Raw genomic sequence first — 19955 nt, forward strand, 5'->3', positions numbered from 1 at the left:
TGTAAGTCATATTTTCATTTCTCATTGATTGCTCTTTCCTGATTTGCAATTTGATGGAACCAGTGGCTGTTTACAGTCAACAGCGCATATAATTCTTGGTTGGAGCGATGAGTGTTGAGAATTACACCCACCCTCACAGTCTTCCTTTCTCTCACACGAAATGTTGACATAAGATCTACTGTAGATGATCATGTCATGTCAGCCGCTGATTTCCTTCAACTCCTTATCTGCTAAAAATCTGGCTGTAAGGTTGTTCTGAAGACAAAGCAAAAGAGCCGCCCAGTGGAGCTGGATGTAGGCCAAGATAAGCAGTAGCCCATCTGTAAGGCCTGCTCATTGATTTTGGCCAACATGATAATGACTTGTAGGATACACACTCAGCAAGGACTCAGCTGTAATGTGGCCGGTTCTCCAGCTAAAGGCATAGAACACTCTGTTGATTAAAGGCGGCAATGCATTTTGTTTATACAGTCAAGAATACCAACCAAAAATTAATCAGCTATCAGGTACAGTCAGATCATGAGATTCTCCATCTATGTTGTCTGTTATGGCAATAAGCTTTCCAGTTCTTTCTGCTGAAAGCTACAGCTTCAGAGGGTAATGTTGTTGCTATCACTGCTGTATGATGTTTGGGTTGGGTTGTGAACTTTAGAGTGCTCTTATAAAGGTTCAAAGGCCAGCCTTTTCTCCAACTTTTTTCGTCATAACTTCATCTTGAGGTTCGTCTTGAGTTAAGTGGTTGTCAGGACAACAGGAGTCATCTGCTCTACTGATTTAACCAATATCAATAATATAACTATTTTACAATTTGTCGAATTAGTGGCTAATTGATGTGATTTTGTATGATTGCATTTGCACATTTTCATACAATCTGCTTAAACCCCACTGACGCTTAGGTTTAGTGTGGAGCTTCATGCTTTTTTCTAAAAATCATATGTTTTTTTATGAATCACAAATTCATACCACCTCATAAAATAGTTACGTTGTTTTTCATGAGTTTCAACTATGAGACCTCATTTATTTATTGCATTTATTTATAACATGGTAATAATAAATAATATGCATTTATTTATTGGATATTTGTATATTTGTGGATTTAACATCTTTAGTGTGTTATTTTTTTTGCTATTTTTTATTTTTCAAATTTGTCCAGCTAGCGCAGTTAGAGTAAATAACAAGGCCTCTGGCTCTTTTAACTAATGTAGTTTACACTACCATTCAAAAGTTTAAGGGTCAGTAAGATTCAAGAAAAATCAATATTTCTATTCTGCAAGGATGCTTCTAATTATAATTTATAATGTTACAGAAGGTTTATTTTACAAATAAATGCTGCTCTTTTGAACTTTCTATTAATCAAAGAATCCTGAAAAAAAAACAGTTTTCAACATTGATAATAATCCAAAAAGTTTCTTGAGCAGCAAATCAGTATATTATTATGATTTCTGAAGGATCATGTGACACTGAAGACTGGCGTAATGATGCTGAAAATACAGCTTTGATCACAGGAATACATTGCATTTAAAAATAATTTAAAATGCAAAACAGTTATTTGAAATTGCAATAATATTTCACAGTATAACTGTTTTTACTGTATTTTTGTGAACATAAGATACTTCTTTCATACACATTAAATCATTCTGACCCCCAAGTTTTCAGCAGTAGCATATAGCAGAGGAGTTTTCACTTCAACACTAAAACTGTCCTCACTTCTTCTAAAAAAGAGACAGTTTTACAAATTAAAAGTACTTTTTATTGCATTAATTATTCAGTTCTCACATATTAAGCTTTATTATAGTTTAAGGCTGTGCATTATGCATGACCAGAAGGAAAGTGACTGGACCAGAGCTGTTTCCTGCCCTTCACCCCTCCTTACACCCTGAGTCTGATACGTCTCTCCTGACACACGACCAAACAACTCTCTCTCTGTGTTTAGTGTGTTTGAGGTAATACTGTCTGACTGACTGTTCTAAGCTGGATAATGTCAGTTTGAGCCTCAGGCCATCTGACTCCTCAGTGGTGTGTGTCTGCATGCGTTCAGCCCCCTTTGTTACATTCATGTGTGTGCGACATACAAAATATACACTAAAACTGATGGGGCACGACCTAAAATGGGCTGCAGGTCTGTCCTGATCGTAACAGCAGGGAAAAGGGAAATAACAAAGCAGAATGGGATTAGTATATGCAACTAACCATATGCATAGAATAGCTTTTAAAGCTATTCTTAACTTGAATTATTAACTTTTTAAAAAGATGGAAAATGCTACCCTTATCTTTTATTGTTGTCATAAGTGGATGTGCAATTAAACAGCATTTTGGAGCAAATTCATCTTTTGCTAGACGCCAGTCAAATTAGGCACGAATCAACATGGCCAGGTTATAATAAATCAATAAAAAACAAATAAAAGACGTATGCACATTACATACACGTTCACTTGCTGCATGGATAAATATGGGTTTTGTGAAATGAAAACTGAGTGCGGAGAACATGACACCAAAATTCATAATATTTCTAATAATTCATTTATTTTATTATACATTAATAATATACATTTTATAGAATTTTTATAAATAATAATATAATAAATGTAATAATATAATATTTTTATTTTATATTTAGGGTTGCAAGGGGGTGTAAAATTTCCAGAAACTTTACAAAATTTTCCAACAATTCCTGAAATTTTCCATAAATTTCTAAACTTTCTAGAAATTTTGGAAATTTCCCGCCTTTTATTTATAATGTTGTGCAGGTCAAAATATATATATATTTTTTAGTATTTGATCCTCCTTATTGTCTCCCTTGCAAAACAAAGCAAAACAAAAGCACAACATTTTATTTTTACTTTTTAGTATTTGATCCTCCTTATCTGTAAAACAAAGCGAAACTAAAACACAAACAAAGCAAAACAAAAATAAAACAAAACAAAACAAACAAAAAAAACATTTTCCATTTCAGGGACAACAAATTTAGGTCCTTCAAGTATTTGTTTTCTATTTTCCTTTCCTTCTGCACTTTCCCTGTCTTAATTTCTCTTTCTCATTTGTTTGTTTTTCTTTCTCTCTTTTGATTTAAGCTAAGCCTGGAAATCTCCAATAACACCCTAGCAATCACATAGCAATGCAACATTGCAACAAAAACAAAACAAACAAAACGCTCAGAACACCTTGGTAACCATGAAACCCTATCCTGACAACCACTCACAATACTCACAATTGTTGCACGAGCAAACACAACTCACACTTCCTTCAGAAAATCTACAAATCCAGAATCCATTTCCACCTGTTTTTTTTTCTTCTTTGGGTCCAGATCATGCCGGGTTTAGCGTGTCATAGGACCCATGATCTGTTGCTCCAGCTCGAGGAACAGTCATGTCTCCGGGGCACTGAACGCCCCTCTGGCCCGTAACTTCATTTCATTAGCGGATCAGACCGGCATCTGTTCCTGTCTCGCCCCTCCCACATTCACACTGCCTCCCGCCACTGCCACAGGGACCTAAATAACCTTTATTCCTCAAACCAGCTCTCCATGTTTCTTGATTGAGACGACACAATTGGCAGCAGCTGCACCGTGTCCCTTTAGCTCCAAGGCATTTGAGCATGTGCGTTAAGGAGGTTGCTACTGCAAGTGTTTCATCTCAATATCTTTTAATTTCTAAAAGGATGAAGACACAGGTGGCCCCTTCCAGAAACACGGCCATTAGAAATAATCTTTCTCCAAGCAAACAGCAGAGCACACGTCTGTTACACATGCTGTTAAATAATACTGTGCACATACAAATCTTACACTATTAATGTACACTAATATATACTGCAATATAAAATACACTCTTGTTTAAAAATAATAAACAAATACAACAATAATGCATATTATTTAAATGTGCATGTATGTGTGTGTGTGTGTGTGTGTGTGTATATATACAGTCATAAAATGGTAATAAAATATGACAAGTACTCATTCATCATGATAATGTCAGAAACTTTGATAGAAAGGTATGTAATGGATTACAATCAACCAAAAATATTCAGCTGTTAAATTTAAGTACACAATTAGATAATATCAATTTAGCTAAACCAGTTACCAAGCAATGCTTCATTCAAAAAGGTTGCATTAGCAATTAAAGAAAAAGCACTCAAGTAAAACATGGTCAGGTCAAAGTGTCTGAATAATTTTTGATCCCAAATTTTACTGGTAGTCCACATGAAGAATCTTTGGGTATAATACACAGATCACTTTATTTGGCTATCCTCACTTACATTTATGGACTATAGTGTCCTGCACTCACTAGTAAAAAGATATCAAAAATTATATCTGGTGTCTGGATAATTTTTGATTTGACTGTATATTTATACTTACAAAATACTGTTTGAAAAAAATAATAATATATATATACTATAGAATAATCAATTTAAAGTCTTTACATTACAGCCATTGAATGTTTAATGGTCTGACCAAATCTCTCTTCCTCACACTATTTGAAACCACTGAAAGAGACGAAGGCAGCAAACAGCACATTCATTTAGAGCTCAATGAATGTTTTTGTTTCCATTAACCGTAATAACTCGACATTTATGCTCTCTAATGTGCAGCCTTTTATTTTACACTAAAGAAAAAAATCCTTCCCAGGCACCCAACAGACATCTCTGATATGACCTCAATATTAATGAATCATATATGTTGTTATGCACTATAAAGCCTAATTTTGGCATTCCCAGAGACACCAATGCTATACTGTAGAAATAATAATTAAAATAAAAATAATTATGAAAAGTAAATGACAGTTCCACATCAGTTTGCAATATATATATATATATTTGCATTTGAAAATTCATTTTATTTATCTATTTTTTCATACTCCAAACAGTAATGTACCAATTTTCATAAATGATCTTTGACGTGTTATCAAGTTGAGATTTAGAAGTTTTCATAGAATTAATAAAAACATTAAGTATTAACCTGATACATCAAAACTTTTTTGGTTACACTTTATTTTAAGGCATCCCTGTTAAGGCACTGTAATTGCATATTAATCAACAACATGTACTTGCTACAAGTTTAAGGTTAGGATTTGGCTAGTTGCTTGTATTCTTTAATTGTTAAAGTATGCATAATTATACTATTATGTCTATAGTAAGTACATGTAACAAGCAACAGGAAAATGCAAAACAATTAAATGCATTTTTTCACATGCATCTATCCTAATGCAATCTAACATCACAAACCACCTTACGTCAATAATTTTACAAAATACTTCACATCTACATAATTCAAAAAAGTATGCGTTACAGAAATTCGCCCTGCTTGCTCACAACAAGCAGATGTTGGAAAAAAGTTTGACCAGAGGGCAAAATAAACAATTGAATTTTCGTTAACCCAGCTAATAGAATTAAGGCAGGATAAAGTAGAGGCTGTCACAGGGTCGTGCTCTTAAAAGCCAGAGAGAGTCCACAGCCAGCAGAACTGGACCAAGACGAGGACGAGTGGACATCTACCAACCGAGACATCAAACAAAAACCGCATCTAAGAAGTCAAGATAAGAAAAACTGACAGATATGCCAAAGAACAACAGTAGCGAAAAGGAGTGAATGCTACCACAGTAAAAAAAAAAAAGAAAAAAAATTTTTTTTTACAACTTGAGGTGAGAGAATATAATCAGGAAAGCCCAAAGACATCAAAAGGGCCTTCAGGCAGAAAACAACCCAGGCAATGCGTCTTCTGAACAAAGATCTTCGTTTGCAAGACGTCACCCTCATGTACCTCACCGTTTTGGCCACTGTGGTGGTGCTGTTAGTGGCGTCCTACCAGGCTCCTGCGGTCCACTCCAGACCCACCCTGGCCTACCACATCCCCTTAGACCCCGCGGGTCAGCTGGAGCTGTCCTGGAACATCAGCTATCCCACCCAGGAGGTCTATCTAGAGCTGAAAGTCAAAGAGCTCCACCATGGCATTTTGCTGGGCATGTCCGATCGGGGAGAGCCCACAAATGCCGACCTGGTCCTTCTGTGGGACGATGGACACAAATCCTATTTTGGGGTAAGAATAGTTTATACGATTTGATTTTATGATGGTTTTTGCTTTACGGTGTTACAAATCTGCTCCAGGGATGGTGTAGGATTATGTGCTTTTGCAAAATATGTATTTAGAAAAATGATGCAACATAATGTAGAATCTTGTCAATATGAGGGTTTTTGTTTTGGTAAAGAGATAATTTTATGATAATTTTGTTATCGTTTACACACCTTTCAATTGGAGCACAAAAAAGATATTTTGAGGAATGAGTCAACTGCTTTTGGCCATATGTCCATACAGTGAAAGATAATGGGGTCCAATTTTGTTAATTTGGACCCCACTGACTTACACTTTACAGACAAAAAAATAAAATAAAATATATATTTGGGTGGACATTTTAAAAGGCCGCACTCAACTTGTGATTTTTTTTGTTGCTGAATAATGAACGACTGATGACAAATGTCTAAACCTAGTGTCAGAGTAACTTCTCTCTGTTACTGGAGTCTTGCTTTCTGGATCTTGTGATAATTGCCTGGCTACAGTAGACACCCACACACGCTGGTAGAGCTCATGTTCAGTCGTATAGTGCAATACTGCTTCCTAACATCGAGCTGAACAGCTCACGTCTGGGTTTTGCCTGCCGCACCCAAAATAAAGTGCTTGAAAGTAGAAGGTCATGCGTGTGTCAAGGCCCCCCTTCATTCATTATTCATGGTTTATTTCATTATTTTGCCTTTGGACTGCACAGTTCGGTCCGTTTGAATAAATGTTGTATGGCCAGCCGCTCACCCTTCCTCCCACAGCGTATGTCAAGGAGAAGAGTTACAGACAGTGAGTCAAAACATTGCAGTGCTGAAAAATGGCTGCCAGTAAAATATTTCAAATTCAGCATATTAGAATGATTTCTGAAGGATCTTATATTAAAACATAGCTATAAAATAGTTGTAATAATATTTTGTAATATTACTATTTTTACTGTATTTTTTGGTTAAATAAATGCTGCCTTGGTGAACATAAATATTTTTATCTCACAATTCTGACTTTTTTTTTTTCCAGAATTCTAATTAACTTAGAATTTATTAATATTATAGAACTTATTTCAGAATTTTCAGTTTACATCTCGCAAATCATTTTTTTTGTGCGTGTTTGTGTGTGTTTATGCAATGCAATAAATAATTAAAAAATGTAATTACCACTTCTTATTTTACAATTCTGACCTTTTCTTGCAATTGCAAGTATGTCTGACAATTCTGAGATTCTCATAATTGCAAGTGTATATAACAGAGTTTATATCTCACAATTCTGACTTTTTTCTCATAATTCGGAGATTGTGATATATAAACTCAAAATAGCGAGATATGAACTCACATTATGAGAAAAGGGTCAGAACTGCAAAATATAAACTTTTTTTGAGATATATACGATTATATATACGATTGTGAGAAAAAGTCAGAATTGTGAGATATAAACTCAGAATTGCATGAAATGAAGTTGCAATTCTGAGAAAAAAGACAGAATTGCAAAATATAAACTTAAAATTCCGAGTTTATACCTCTCAATTCTAACTTTTTCTTGTAATTCTGCCATTTTTTATATAAGAATTGTGAGGGGAAAATTACATTATTTATTCCATGGTGGAAACGGTCTTCCATACATAAAAGACTTACTGACCTCAAACATTTGAATGGTAGAGACATAGTCATAAAGGATGTTTTCATGATAGCATTTCATTTCCTTAGGATGCTTGGAGTGATAATGAAGGCAGAGTGATGTTGGACACTCAGCAGGACTATGAGCTGCTGGAGACTCATCAGTCGACTGAAGGCTTCTTCCTGCTCTTCAAAAGACCATTCAGCACCTGCGACCCACACGACTACATCATAGAGGTTCGTTAGTAAACAAATGAAAGCAGAATAGAAGATAGAGAGGGTAGAGGTAGTACAAAGAGACATATGAACGATAATACTGGGTCAGAGAATAACGTTTGTGCTCAATTTACAGTAGTATTGTTTCCTTAAATGTTTGGAAGTGTTAGGAAAGAGTCTAAATTAAATCTATATAAACCTTGTCTTTATTTACTCACCCTCCTGTCGTTCCAAACCAGTATGATTTTCTTTTTTCTTCCTTGAAATACAAAACAAGATGTTTTGAAGAATGTTCAGGCTGCTCTTTTCCATAGAATGAACATGAGTCTGGAAAAACATCAAAGTGAATCTAAATAATGACAAACATAACAACAGGACTCCTTATTTCCAGGAAGGTACTGTCCACATCATCTACGCCATGCTGGATCGGCCCATCCTATCTTTGCATGAGCTCAACATATCCCGTCTCCAGCCAGGCGTCCAGCGAGTGCTGCTCCTGCGTCCAGACGCTCCGACCCTTGCTCTCCCGGGAGATATCCGCACGCTGGAGGTCCTGGCCCCTGAAGTCATCATCCCCACACAGGAAACCACTTACTGGTGCCACATCTATCAGCTCCCGCCTAATATGCCCAAGAACCACATTGTCATGGTAACCTGAAAATCTTGGCGCCAACTGCACATTACATTTAACCTTTCAACGTGAACCTTCAGAGACATGATACCTATATAATTGGTGTATATGAGGTACTTTGACCAATTATAATGCTCTTTAGTAAAACACTTTTGGGGCGATGTAAACTGGATCTGAATATAATTAATGGAGTTTCTACTATTCAATTCAATTCAACTTTATTTGTATAGAGCTTTTCACGATACAAATCGCTGCAAAGCAGCTTTACAGAAAATTGAAAGTTTCTACATTATAATTAGGAGTGGGTTATTAGTGGTGACTATGGCAGAAATGTACAGTAAAAATCATGCAGTTAGTTATAAATGACATGTAATCAAACAGACGGTGAACACTATTAACTACAATGATTATATGTTGCGATTAAACTTTGCAATTGCGATTAAATGTTGCGATTAAGCAAAATTTGGAAGTTTTTTGGTAGTTGTTCAAGGGTTAGCATCATCTGAGGTCTTCTGGGGGTCGGCATCATCTCTTCTCAGGTGTTCTGTTATCTCAGATCTTTGTAAGGGATGGATCCAGACTGAAGCTTGTTAAATTCCTAGTTGCCTCCGGATGCAAGTTCTGTGGCAGAAACAGAGAAGCAAGTAGAGACGAAACTATTGATCACACTATACTTGGAGTTTGGGACATGAACAACCCCCTACAGGACCGTTCACAACTCGTTCTAATTTAAAAACTCAAGATGTGATACTGAAAAATGGGAAAAATGACCAAATATCCCTACTATACTGTATGCGAAAAACAGTATGGCCACATTCACAGTATTTGAAGAGCAGTAGGTGAAAAGTACCAGGATGATCTAATACTTCCACTGAAATTCTATAGGGTGCGTTCAATGGACTAGACTTTATTATCCCATGAGGCACTCTTAAAAATAAAGGTTCTTTATTAGTATTGCTGGTTTCATGAAGAACCTTTAACATTCATGGAAGCTTTTCATTCAACAAAAGATTCTTTAAAATGAATAAAGATTATTCAAATGTTCTTTACACTAAGAAAAAAATGGTTCTTTTAAGTTTCCAACGAATCGAGCATGAGCACTTTGAGTGCTTTTAAGTCAGAAATTGCATAATGCTTTGAGATCCTGAGATTAAAAATAGTACGTGAAATTGTGGACATTATCTAATGATTTAAATCAGTAGAACGCTACGTTGTTATCTCAAGACCGCATTATGTACGAAACATTAGTTTTTAACTTGTTTTCCCCTCCTCAATCAATTTATACAGTACGTTTTAATCTTGGTTATTAATGGTGAAAACAAATGACTCTTATTTTTTGCAGTATGAGTCTGTGATCACTCCTGGTAATGAAGCCATTGTTCATCACATCGAAGTGTTCGAATGCTCTCCTCAGATGGACACCGTGCCTCAATTCAGTGGCTCCTGTGATTCAAAGATGAAGCCCCGCAAACTCAATTACTGCCGACACGTTCTGGCTGCCTGGGCCATGGGAGCGGAGGTACGTGAACTACTGCATACTGCATACTGCATTTACAGTACATAGTACAGAATTAAAGTGACAACTCATTCAAAAATGAAAATCCTGTTACAAGTACTTTACTATGTCATTCAAAACCTGTATGGCTTGCTTACTTCTGAAGAACACAAAAAGAGATATTTTGAAGAATGTTCATGCTGCTCCTTTCCTATAAACGTATAGAATAACCAGGGTGTCTCAAGCTCCAAAATAGACACAAAAGTTCTGTAAAATGACCATGAAAGTGGTCCAAATGACACATTTGCTATATATCAAGTTTCCTGAAGCTTTATGTGAGGAAATGAGCAAAATGAAGGTCTTCCCCTAATAGCACTTTTTTTAATGGCTGTCCTTTCTGATTTTATGCATTAGATGTTTCATCATGAATCACATCGATAGAGGTCACTTTCTACATCAGTTTCTCCCTCTTTAGCGCTAAGTTTGCAAGCTAAAAACAGAACATATGATTATGAGCATCTTTAGGAGTCTATTTTAGGAGGCAAACATAGATGGGCTTTATCTGTGCCAATTTGCCCACTCTAGGTAGGTGCCAGTCATGGTTTGAGCAGAGCTGTGAGCCAATCTGAAAGCAGAGGCGTCCTGATAAATCAGTTATTGAGCCAAGGACCGATGTCGAGCTCGGAGAGAGAGATAGAGAAAGAGACAGGCCTCCAATAAGATTACATGGGAGTAAAACAAACACAAATCATGTGTTCTGCTAGCTGCCAATGTCAAGCTGGAGAGATGAGATTATGTAGCAAAAATTAGATGTTTTTCTCCAGTAGATTGCAGTTTGTCTTTTATTTTTTTCATCATTTGGTTTTTAAAGGTTTTTTAATGCCTTGTGAGAGAAGGAGGGGGAGTGGGTGAGAGCCAGGAGAGTGTGATGGAGAGAGAAACGGGAATGGGGCGAGAAACTGGAGGTGGAAGTAGGACGGTTACGTAAAAAGGTCTTTCACACACAAGTTTTAAAAGTAGACTGATAAGGGTTTAGGTTTCCATTTTGCTCTTCTTTGTAAGTCTAAACCGCTGGTCGTGAACCGTCATGGATCTATGAGATTATTCTGGCTCTGACTGAGTCAGAGTTGGCATAAGCTTCTTGTGCATTGGCTCCAATATCTTTTAGCCTACAAAGCATAAATCAGAAGCTACACTGCACCACAATCAATCTTATTAAAGTTCATATAAAGTTCTGTATGTGTGTCTGTACACGCAGCCGTTCTACTACCCTGCTGATGCTGGTTTGCCTCTGGGAGGAGAAGGTTCTTCTAGGTTCCTTCGGCTTGAAGTTCATTACCACAACCCTCTCCTTATATCAGGTATGCAGCACACAAAGTGTGTCAAAGATATACATATTTATATAATAGGATCCAGATTTTCTACACTACGATTATTTTTTTCAACTTCAGAACTTTTACTGTTGTCTCCCAGGAGTTGATTTTTATTAAAACTAACAGATTTCAGTTTTTAATTTTTTATCTATTTATTTTTTGGTTATGGCATGGTCAGATTAAAACATTTTTTTTCATGCCTTCATTATTTACTTCTGCTACGTTTTAAATGCATCATATATATTGTTTTACCCTTATCCCAGAGCCTTTAAATCTTAAAATATGAACATCATAAAAATATGAATTGGTGCATGAAAACATAAAATAGTTTAAAACAATGATAATCTAAATAGAGGGTAAAATAAACATTTACCAAATAGCTTTGCTTTTTTTTCCGTAATATTTTTCTTCAAATGTGGTATTTGTTTTTCAAGGAGAAAAAAATGTAAATCACCTGTAATTTGATCAAATTATACAAATTAGGAAGTGTAATTGTGTGTATTAAAAATGTTAATTGTAAAATTAGTCTAAACAATACAGAAGGCCATTTTATTCAAAAAATGTAAGCATGAATCTGTGTATAATTTATTTTTTTTATAAACAAAATCATTATTCATTTTGGTACAGACATATATTTAAAAAAATAAAGACAAACTCAAAAAGGTAGCATTAAATGTACCTATATGGACAAAGTTTGGATGCATTTTATGCAAATGACCTCACGCACATGTGTGCATACACATCTTGTAAAATAAGCTAAAAATGTATGTGAAAATTTCTCGTCTTCACATAAATATGCACTTATTAGTGAATAAGCCAATTGTTTTCAGTTTTTTAAGCGCTTATAGTTGATGAAGCACCCAATGTGCTCAAATTAGATACTGTGTGCAGCAATGCCCTAATGTTTTTGCCAATCTCTGTTCTGAACTTCTCATCAGACTGATTTCTCCAGACTACTTCCTTTAATTTCTGAGTGCACATCTCCTCTTGACTCATTCTGTGTGCTTGTCACAGGACGGAGGGACTCCTCAGGCATTCGTTTGTGGTACACTCCATCTCTGAGGAGGTTTGACGCAGGCATTATGGAGCTGGGGCTAGTCTACACTCCTGTCATGGCCATTCCTCCCCGCCAGCGCTCTTTCCAGCTGACTGGCTACTGCACCGCCAAATGCACACAGACGGTCCGCGCGCCTCACAAACACTCCTAAACACTGCACTTCACTCAAGCCAGCCGAAGAAATTCAAGATGCAGCCAAAGCTGCTACATTCTGACTCTAAGATAAATCAAGTACATACAGTTCTAACTGCATTCAGGCTTTGAATTCAATTAAAACACATTCAGTGGATTCCTGAAAACAGATCAAGGCCAATCCTCTAGTCTAGAGAAATAATGTTAAAAATTTTTATATAAATAACTGAATGATAGTTCAAATCATGTGGCTTGTTGAGGCAAATATGCAAAAAAAGCGATCACTCAGAACACCCTGGCATTAAAATGACATTTTCTTCATCAAATATAAAAATATAGTTCACATATTAATAATTGAAGCTGTGTTTTCTGTAGGCTCTTCCTGTAGGTGGTATACACATCTTTGCGTCCCAGCTGCACACTCATCTGGCTGGACTCGAGGTGAGGACCGTCCTGGTACGAGGAGGCAGAGAGGTGGAAGTGGTACAAGAGGACAAACATTTCAGCACTCATTACCAGGTATTTCCAAGTTTGGTCACACTTTATGATCCAATTCTCGCTATTAACAAACCATTAACTATGACTTTTGCCTCAATAAACTGCTAATTTGCTGCTTATTAATAGTTAATGAGGTAGTTGTTAAATTTAGGTATTGGGTAGGTTTAGGGATGTAGAAAATGGTCATGCAGAATAAGTGCTTTATAAGTACTAATAAACGCCAGTATGTTAATAATAAGCATGCTAATAAGCAAATAGTTAATAGTGAGAATTGGTCCCTATACTAAAGTGTTACCCCAAGTTTAGACTATTAAAGGGATAGTTCACCCAAAAATAAAAATTCTGTCATTAATTACTCACCCTCATGTTGTTTCAAACCCGTAAGACCTTCGTTCATCTTCTGAACACAATTTAAGATATTTTTGATGAAATCCGAGAGCTTTCTGACCCTCCACAGACAGCAATGAAACTGAAATATTCCCAGGTCCAGAAAGGTAGTAAGGACATCTGTAAAATAGTCCATGTGACCTTAGTGGTTCAACCTTAATTTTGCAAAGCTACAAGAATACTGTGTGCAAAGAAAACAAAAATAACGACTTTATTCAACAAATCTTCTCCTCAAAATATTCCACCATTATGGAGAGTATCACGGCGCATAGATGTGCGTTCCTCTGCACATAAACAAGGCTCAGCGCATGCGTGTTACGTCAGCAGCATCACACGCATGCATGGTTTACGTGCAGAGGTACTCTCCATAATGGCAGAATACGTGATTTGGAGGAGTAGCATTTGTTGAATAAAGTCATTATTTTAGTTTTTTGTGCACAAAGTATTCTTGCAGCTCTGTAAAATTACGGTTGAACCACTGATGTTACATGGACTATATTACTGAAATTCCTACTACATTTCTGAGTTTGGGAACCCGGTTGCATTGCTGTCTATGCAGGGTCAGAAAGCTCTTGGATTTCATCAAAAATATCAATTAATGACAGAAATTTCATTTTTGGGCAAAAAATAAGCCTTTTCACTTCAAATTTAAAATGCATATTCCTGCATGATTCATAATAACCCTATACCTCTGAAACAACTTTTCTTTTCTACTGACATCATCAAGCCCATTTTTCAGCCAATCCCCTTTAACCACTTACACAGAGACCACACCCACCAACTACATCATTTTGGAATGGAACACCCACTTTCACAATCCAATCAATTCCCAATCTATTAAATCAATAGTTGCTTGCTACATTATGTATGGAAGTCCATTTTCACCACTGAATAAAAAAAAAGGTAATTGCGAGTTTACATCTAGCAATTCTGACCTTTTTCTCAGAATTGTGAGATATAAACTCGCAATTGTGACTTTTTTCTCAGAAGTTCTCAGTTTATATCTTGCAATTCTGACTTTATAACACAGAATTGTGAGTTTAGTCAGAATAGTGAGATATAAACTTGCAATTCTGAGAAAATATCAGTCTTTCCGTCCTCATAATTGGACTTTATAACTCGCAATTGCGAGTTTATATCACAATTCTGAGAAAAAAGTCATATAAACTTCCAAATTGCAAGGAAAAAAAAGTCTTAATTGTAAGATAATAAAAAAATTCAGTGGGAAGAAATGGGCTTCCATAATTTCATGAATAAGTCACATGGCGGAAGTTAAATGGCTGTTTCATGTTGACTTTAAAATATACATATACGCTACGCTACTTTTTTATTAGATAGTACTGTTTAGAAGTAAAAAACAGTAATTTGGGGAAATATTATTACAGTTTAAAATAGCTGTTTTCTATTGTAATATATTGTAAAATGTAATTTGCTCCGGTGATCAAAGCTGAATTTTCTGCATCATTACTCCAGTCTTCAGTGTCACATGATCCTTCAGAAATCATAATAATATGCTGATTTGTGAATATTTAAGATGCTGTAACTGTTCACCTTTTTATTTTCAGCTCTTTTGCGGCAGGCTTAAATACTTTAAGTAAAGGTGTCCCTTTCAGTCTCTCAGTCGATATGAACGCAGTCTAGAACGGTTTCAGATGAAGTACAGCATGTCACACTGCGACACACTGCTCACGGCTTGAGACATGTCAACGACCCACGATTCCCTGCGGTGTACCTGAGCACTTGATGCTTTTGTCACTCCCACACCATTTTTTAAGCTTACAATCACACACACTCTTGTAATAAAAACATCCCTAAATGAAGTGCACGTAAACATGAAATGGTTTATTTTTGGGCTGCCTTTTGAATATTACCATGTTATTTTTTTACATGTACCATGGATTTAAAATACCAGGACTATCATGTAAATTATCATCTGCTGTAAACTGTACCATAGTACCTCAGTACCACAAAAACATTGACCTGACACAATCCTATAGGATGCCGTGAACGGATATTTCTGGTTTTGGTTCAAATACTACATTAAAAAGCAAACTCAATCAAATACTAACATTTGTAACCTCTCCCTTTTTGTGCAGATTATCCGTGTTTTAAGGAAGATGGTGACTGTTTTGCCAGTAAGTTTCTCGTCACATGTAAAAGCTGAAGCGTATTTAGTTGAGAGAAAGAGAGACGCTGCAGACATTACAGGAAACGCCTGGAGCCAGCAAGCCACCAACAAAAGCGCAGATCTTCTGCATTTAGCCTGTCAATACAGCACCCACACACACGGCCGAGCCTGCCAATTTAATGCTAACCTGCCAAGAGACATTCATTCTAGCATGTTCTACAAATAGCTGAGTGCTAAACCCCATCTGATCATGTGCGATCGCTGCTTTGTGCTTTTGTCTACCCCACAGGGCGACGCTCTCGTCACTAAGTGCTCGTATAACACTGAAGACAGGAACCAAGTTACTGTGGTAAGTCTGCCTCAGCCCAACACTGCTCAAGACTGAAAAAACACTCAAATACATTCTCTCATGAGAATTTAGTACGGTACAGACAACATGTTTGGATCTAGATGTTACAGATTGATTGGATAGAAATCAAACAGGACAAAACTCTCAATATGTTTACAATACAAACTTTATTTAAGAGATGCTTAAAGTAAATTAAACCCACGTTTTTTTTTTAAATCAACAATAAACTGTCAAATTGAATAATTATTTGTCATATTGAACAGTTTGTATTCGCCCAGGAAAAATGTAAATATGCAAAATAGACATCATCTTATTAAATATGCAAATGTGAAAATCTGGAATCTGAGGGTGCAAAAAAATCAAAATATTGAAAAAACTGCCTTTAAAGTTGTCCAAATGTAGTTCTTAGCAATGCATATTACTAATCAAAAATTAAGTTTTGATATATTTACAGTAGGACATTTACAAAATATCTTCATGGAATATTATCTTTATTTAATATCCTAATGATTTTTGGCATAAAAGAAAAATGGATAATTTTGACCCATACAATGTATTTTTGGCTATTGCTACAAATATACCCGTGCTACTTAAGACTGGTTTTGTGCTCCAGGGTCACATATGATATTATAAGAACCCAAAAAACTTTTTTTTTTAATGTGATCAGCATATCATTGGTTGGTAAATCTCAGACCCTTTGTCAGTTGCTCATTTAACACACAATTCAATAAATCATTTTTTTTCCATATTGAAACTTTTTTGTATTTTCTGTATTGCTTCCCCTAGGTAAACATTTAAAATATACTTATTATGCATCACCTTATTACATATGCAAATTTTAGTACATTAAAAAATGTTTTAATTTAGGTTTTATGTAATGTATGTTTCTATTTATTTTATGTGATCAGCATATCAGTGGTTGGTAAATCCCATACCCTTTTGTCAGTTTCTCTTGTTATTAATAATTTAATAAAACACATTTATGTGCTTTTAAGTCCCCTTAAAGGAACACTCCACTTTTTTTGAAAATAGTCTGATTTTACATGGGTGCAGCAGGTGCAATGATATTACGCAGCGCCTGAAAGTAGTCCCCAGCAAGGTAACTAGTTATGATATAGCTGGGGACTACTTTCAGGCGCTGCGTAATATCATTGCGCCTGCTGCACACATGGTATGGCAGCAAAGACCCTTGATTATTACGCCGGAACGAGAGTATAGTTCCTAGCCATATCGGCCTTTTCATTTTCCATCAGTCTTAGTACACAACTTAGTACTCAACTGTTTAACTCTTGGGGAGTTGCAAAAAGAGCCTATTTTCAAAAAAAGTGGAGTGTTCCTTTAAAAAGCAAAATGCCAAGGAAGATAAGTTTTTCCAAAAAAAAAAAAAAAAACCTCAGCAATATCAAATAATAAGCAATATCTCACATTAGGAGTGTTACCTATTGTGAAACATGAATTATTACGTTTACATTATGAACCAAAAGCTGGCACAAATATACCAGGAGACATTCATTTGAGCTATTTTATGCCAAGAAATTGCGCAGGGTCGAAAACAGACATTTTAGTCACTATTCACTTCAAATCCAGTGGTTTTGTTTTATCTATTCTACAGGGTGGTTTTGGGATCATGGAAGAAATGTGTGTCAATTACGTCCATTATTACCCCCGCACACAGCTGGAGCTGTGCAAGAGCCACGTGGACACAGATTACCTGCAGAAATACTTCAGTCTCATCAACAGGTGCATCACGTGTCCATAAGACTCAACTAAACCACTAAAAACAGCAAACATGACCTTCCTGTCTAACTCATCCCACACAGTCATTACCTCTCAATGAGAAGAAAACCTTGAAACGGCAACAGCACAGTCACTGCATCACACCGCTCTGACCCAGTCAGCCCACAACAACAAATACCAGCGCATATGAAACTAATATTTGGCTTCAAGACTAACTGCCTGAGGACAAGAGGAATGCTTTCATTTCCTCTATGAAATCAGACGGAAAAAACAGAAATAGGTTTTCTATTTCTAATAGCAATGAATAAAACAAAGAAAGGCAGATCACATTTGTATTCATCCATTTTGCACTGGCAAATTGCATTTTTCCAGCTTGAAAAAAGGCAATTTCTCAACGCTATAGTGGAATCAGACGAATTATGAACGTGGTTTTATGGCCGTGGAATCAACTTACCACTTTAATAGGTGGATATTTAAAACAAAAATTAAAAGTCTCATTTTATTGTCCTGTCTGTAGGTTTCAAGGACGTGAGAGTTGCAGTTGTCCTGGGACTACGGTGGAAGAGCAGTTCTCCTCGCTGTCCTGGGACAGCTTCAGCGGGGAGGTGCTGAACTCCCTCTACCTCACCTCCCCAATCTCAATGCACTGCAACCAATCCACCGCTGAGCTCTTTCCAGTAAGCACAACATTAAACCACCTTTTCACCATCTCTGATCAATGACAGACCAGAAGTCTTTTATTTCCGGAGTAGTTCAGATGCACTGAATTATTTGATTTTGCAGCTAGACTCTAACCGCCCAAACAGACGTGACATATTCTAATAAACTTTGAGTGCATGGTGAGAATGACCAATATTTTTTGCACTAAAATGTTATTTTTGGATGCAAAATTAAATTTTACGTGGTGTTTGCATATAAATGTGTCTTGGCAGTGTGTGGACACAACCACCCTACAATTAGTTTTGCTTTTGATGGTAACGCACAGTGTTGCCAGATTGGAAATGTTGATGTTTTGCACCAGAAGCTCAAAATGATCATATTTGGAAGAAAATTATCGTACACGAGTCAAACATACAGAATACAGCTATTTATCTACTGACAACCTTTTGACACGACCTGCAAATTACCACAATAGATAAATAATGTAGCCATCGGGAGCCTGAGGTGTGTGCGATCAATGAGTAATTATTACAACGACCATCATTTGAAGTGTCACAAAATTCTGAAATTATCGTACTATTGTTTATTGATCATACATGGGTCCAAATTATCGTACAAATACAATAATTATCGTACGTCTGGCAACACTGGTAATGCACCACAGAGTACACAAAAAATGGAAGAGAGGGGCGGGGTGAGCAGTAGCTCATTATCATTTAAAGAGACATGCACCGAAACAGCTTGCTGTGAACAGAGCTGTTTCAGAGCAGGCTAAAAATGTGACATTCTGTAGTTTTGTCTCATATTTTAATCATATTTGCAATTGTCTTGACTCCACAGCTAACAGAGCAATTTGGTCTTTACTGTTCCAATACTTATGGAGGGGACTGTATATAGTTTGATCTTGCTGAAAAAGTTCAATTATTTGAATACATATAATGTGCCTAGGTTTATTTACATCGTATTTTTATCATCTTGAACTGATCAGTGGTTAATATTTGCTAAAAAGCTTTTCTGATGTGTGTTTTTTTTTAGATCTCACCAAAGCAAAAACAGTCATTGGGCTGGTTTTCTTAGTTTTTTTGTTTTCTCAAAAATGAATGTGAATCAGATTACAAAGTTTAGAGTTAACAGAACTTTCACAATCTAAATTTGGATTGTATTCATTCAGATTGACAAAATTAGTGCATGTAAACATATCTAAAGCACCGTCACGTCAGGTTGAACAGTGTTAAAATGAAGACGTTTCTTTGTATTAATGCTTAATGGTAGGTTATCTTTTCTTTTAGGGTGAATGGGAGAAGCAGGAGATACCGGCGGTGACGGCGAAGCTCCAGAGAGCCCTGTACCCGTGTGAATTAAGCCGTCGAGTATCCTCTCAGAATGACAATCCTACAGAGGTCATGCCTAACAGCAGCGCCTGATGCCCACACGTGCATCTGACTCCTGCTGAGCTCAACCTTTACCGTTCTCAACAACACATCCATGCAGCAGCCTGGAGTGATCACAAAGTAAATGATCCAAGTACTGTTTTGTTCTTAGATTGTTACATTACTTTCATGTGGGAAGGTGCAGTATATAATGTCAGCAGTGGAAATAGAAACAGCATTTTTATAGATAAAGTTGCACTAACATAATT

General features: G+C 36.3%; 1 protein-coding gene across 1 annotated transcript; it reads left to right on the forward strand.

The window, feature by feature from the left end:
* Positions 1–5701: 5701 nt before the first annotated feature.
* dbh (dopamine beta-hydroxylase (dopamine beta-monooxygenase)) lies at positions 5702–19740 on the forward strand (the record flags this gene model as incomplete). Its single annotated transcript, XM_079410651.1, has 12 exons — positions 5702–6028; positions 7744–7890; positions 8261–8518; positions 9843–10019; positions 11254–11356; positions 12383–12549; positions 12933–13076; positions 15539–15577; positions 15860–15919; positions 17532–17659; positions 18174–18333; positions 19606–19740. 12 exons carry the CDS (start codon positions 5702–5704, stop codon positions 19738–19740), a joined length of 1845 nt encoding a protein of 614 aa, XP_079266777.1.
* Positions 19741–19955: the final 215 nt, after the last annotated feature.

This window comes from Barbus barbus, assembly GCF_936440315.1.
Source record: "Barbus barbus genome assembly, chromosome: 47".
Taxonomy (NCBI): Eukaryota; Metazoa; Chordata; class Actinopteri; order Cypriniformes; family Cyprinidae; genus Barbus; species Barbus barbus.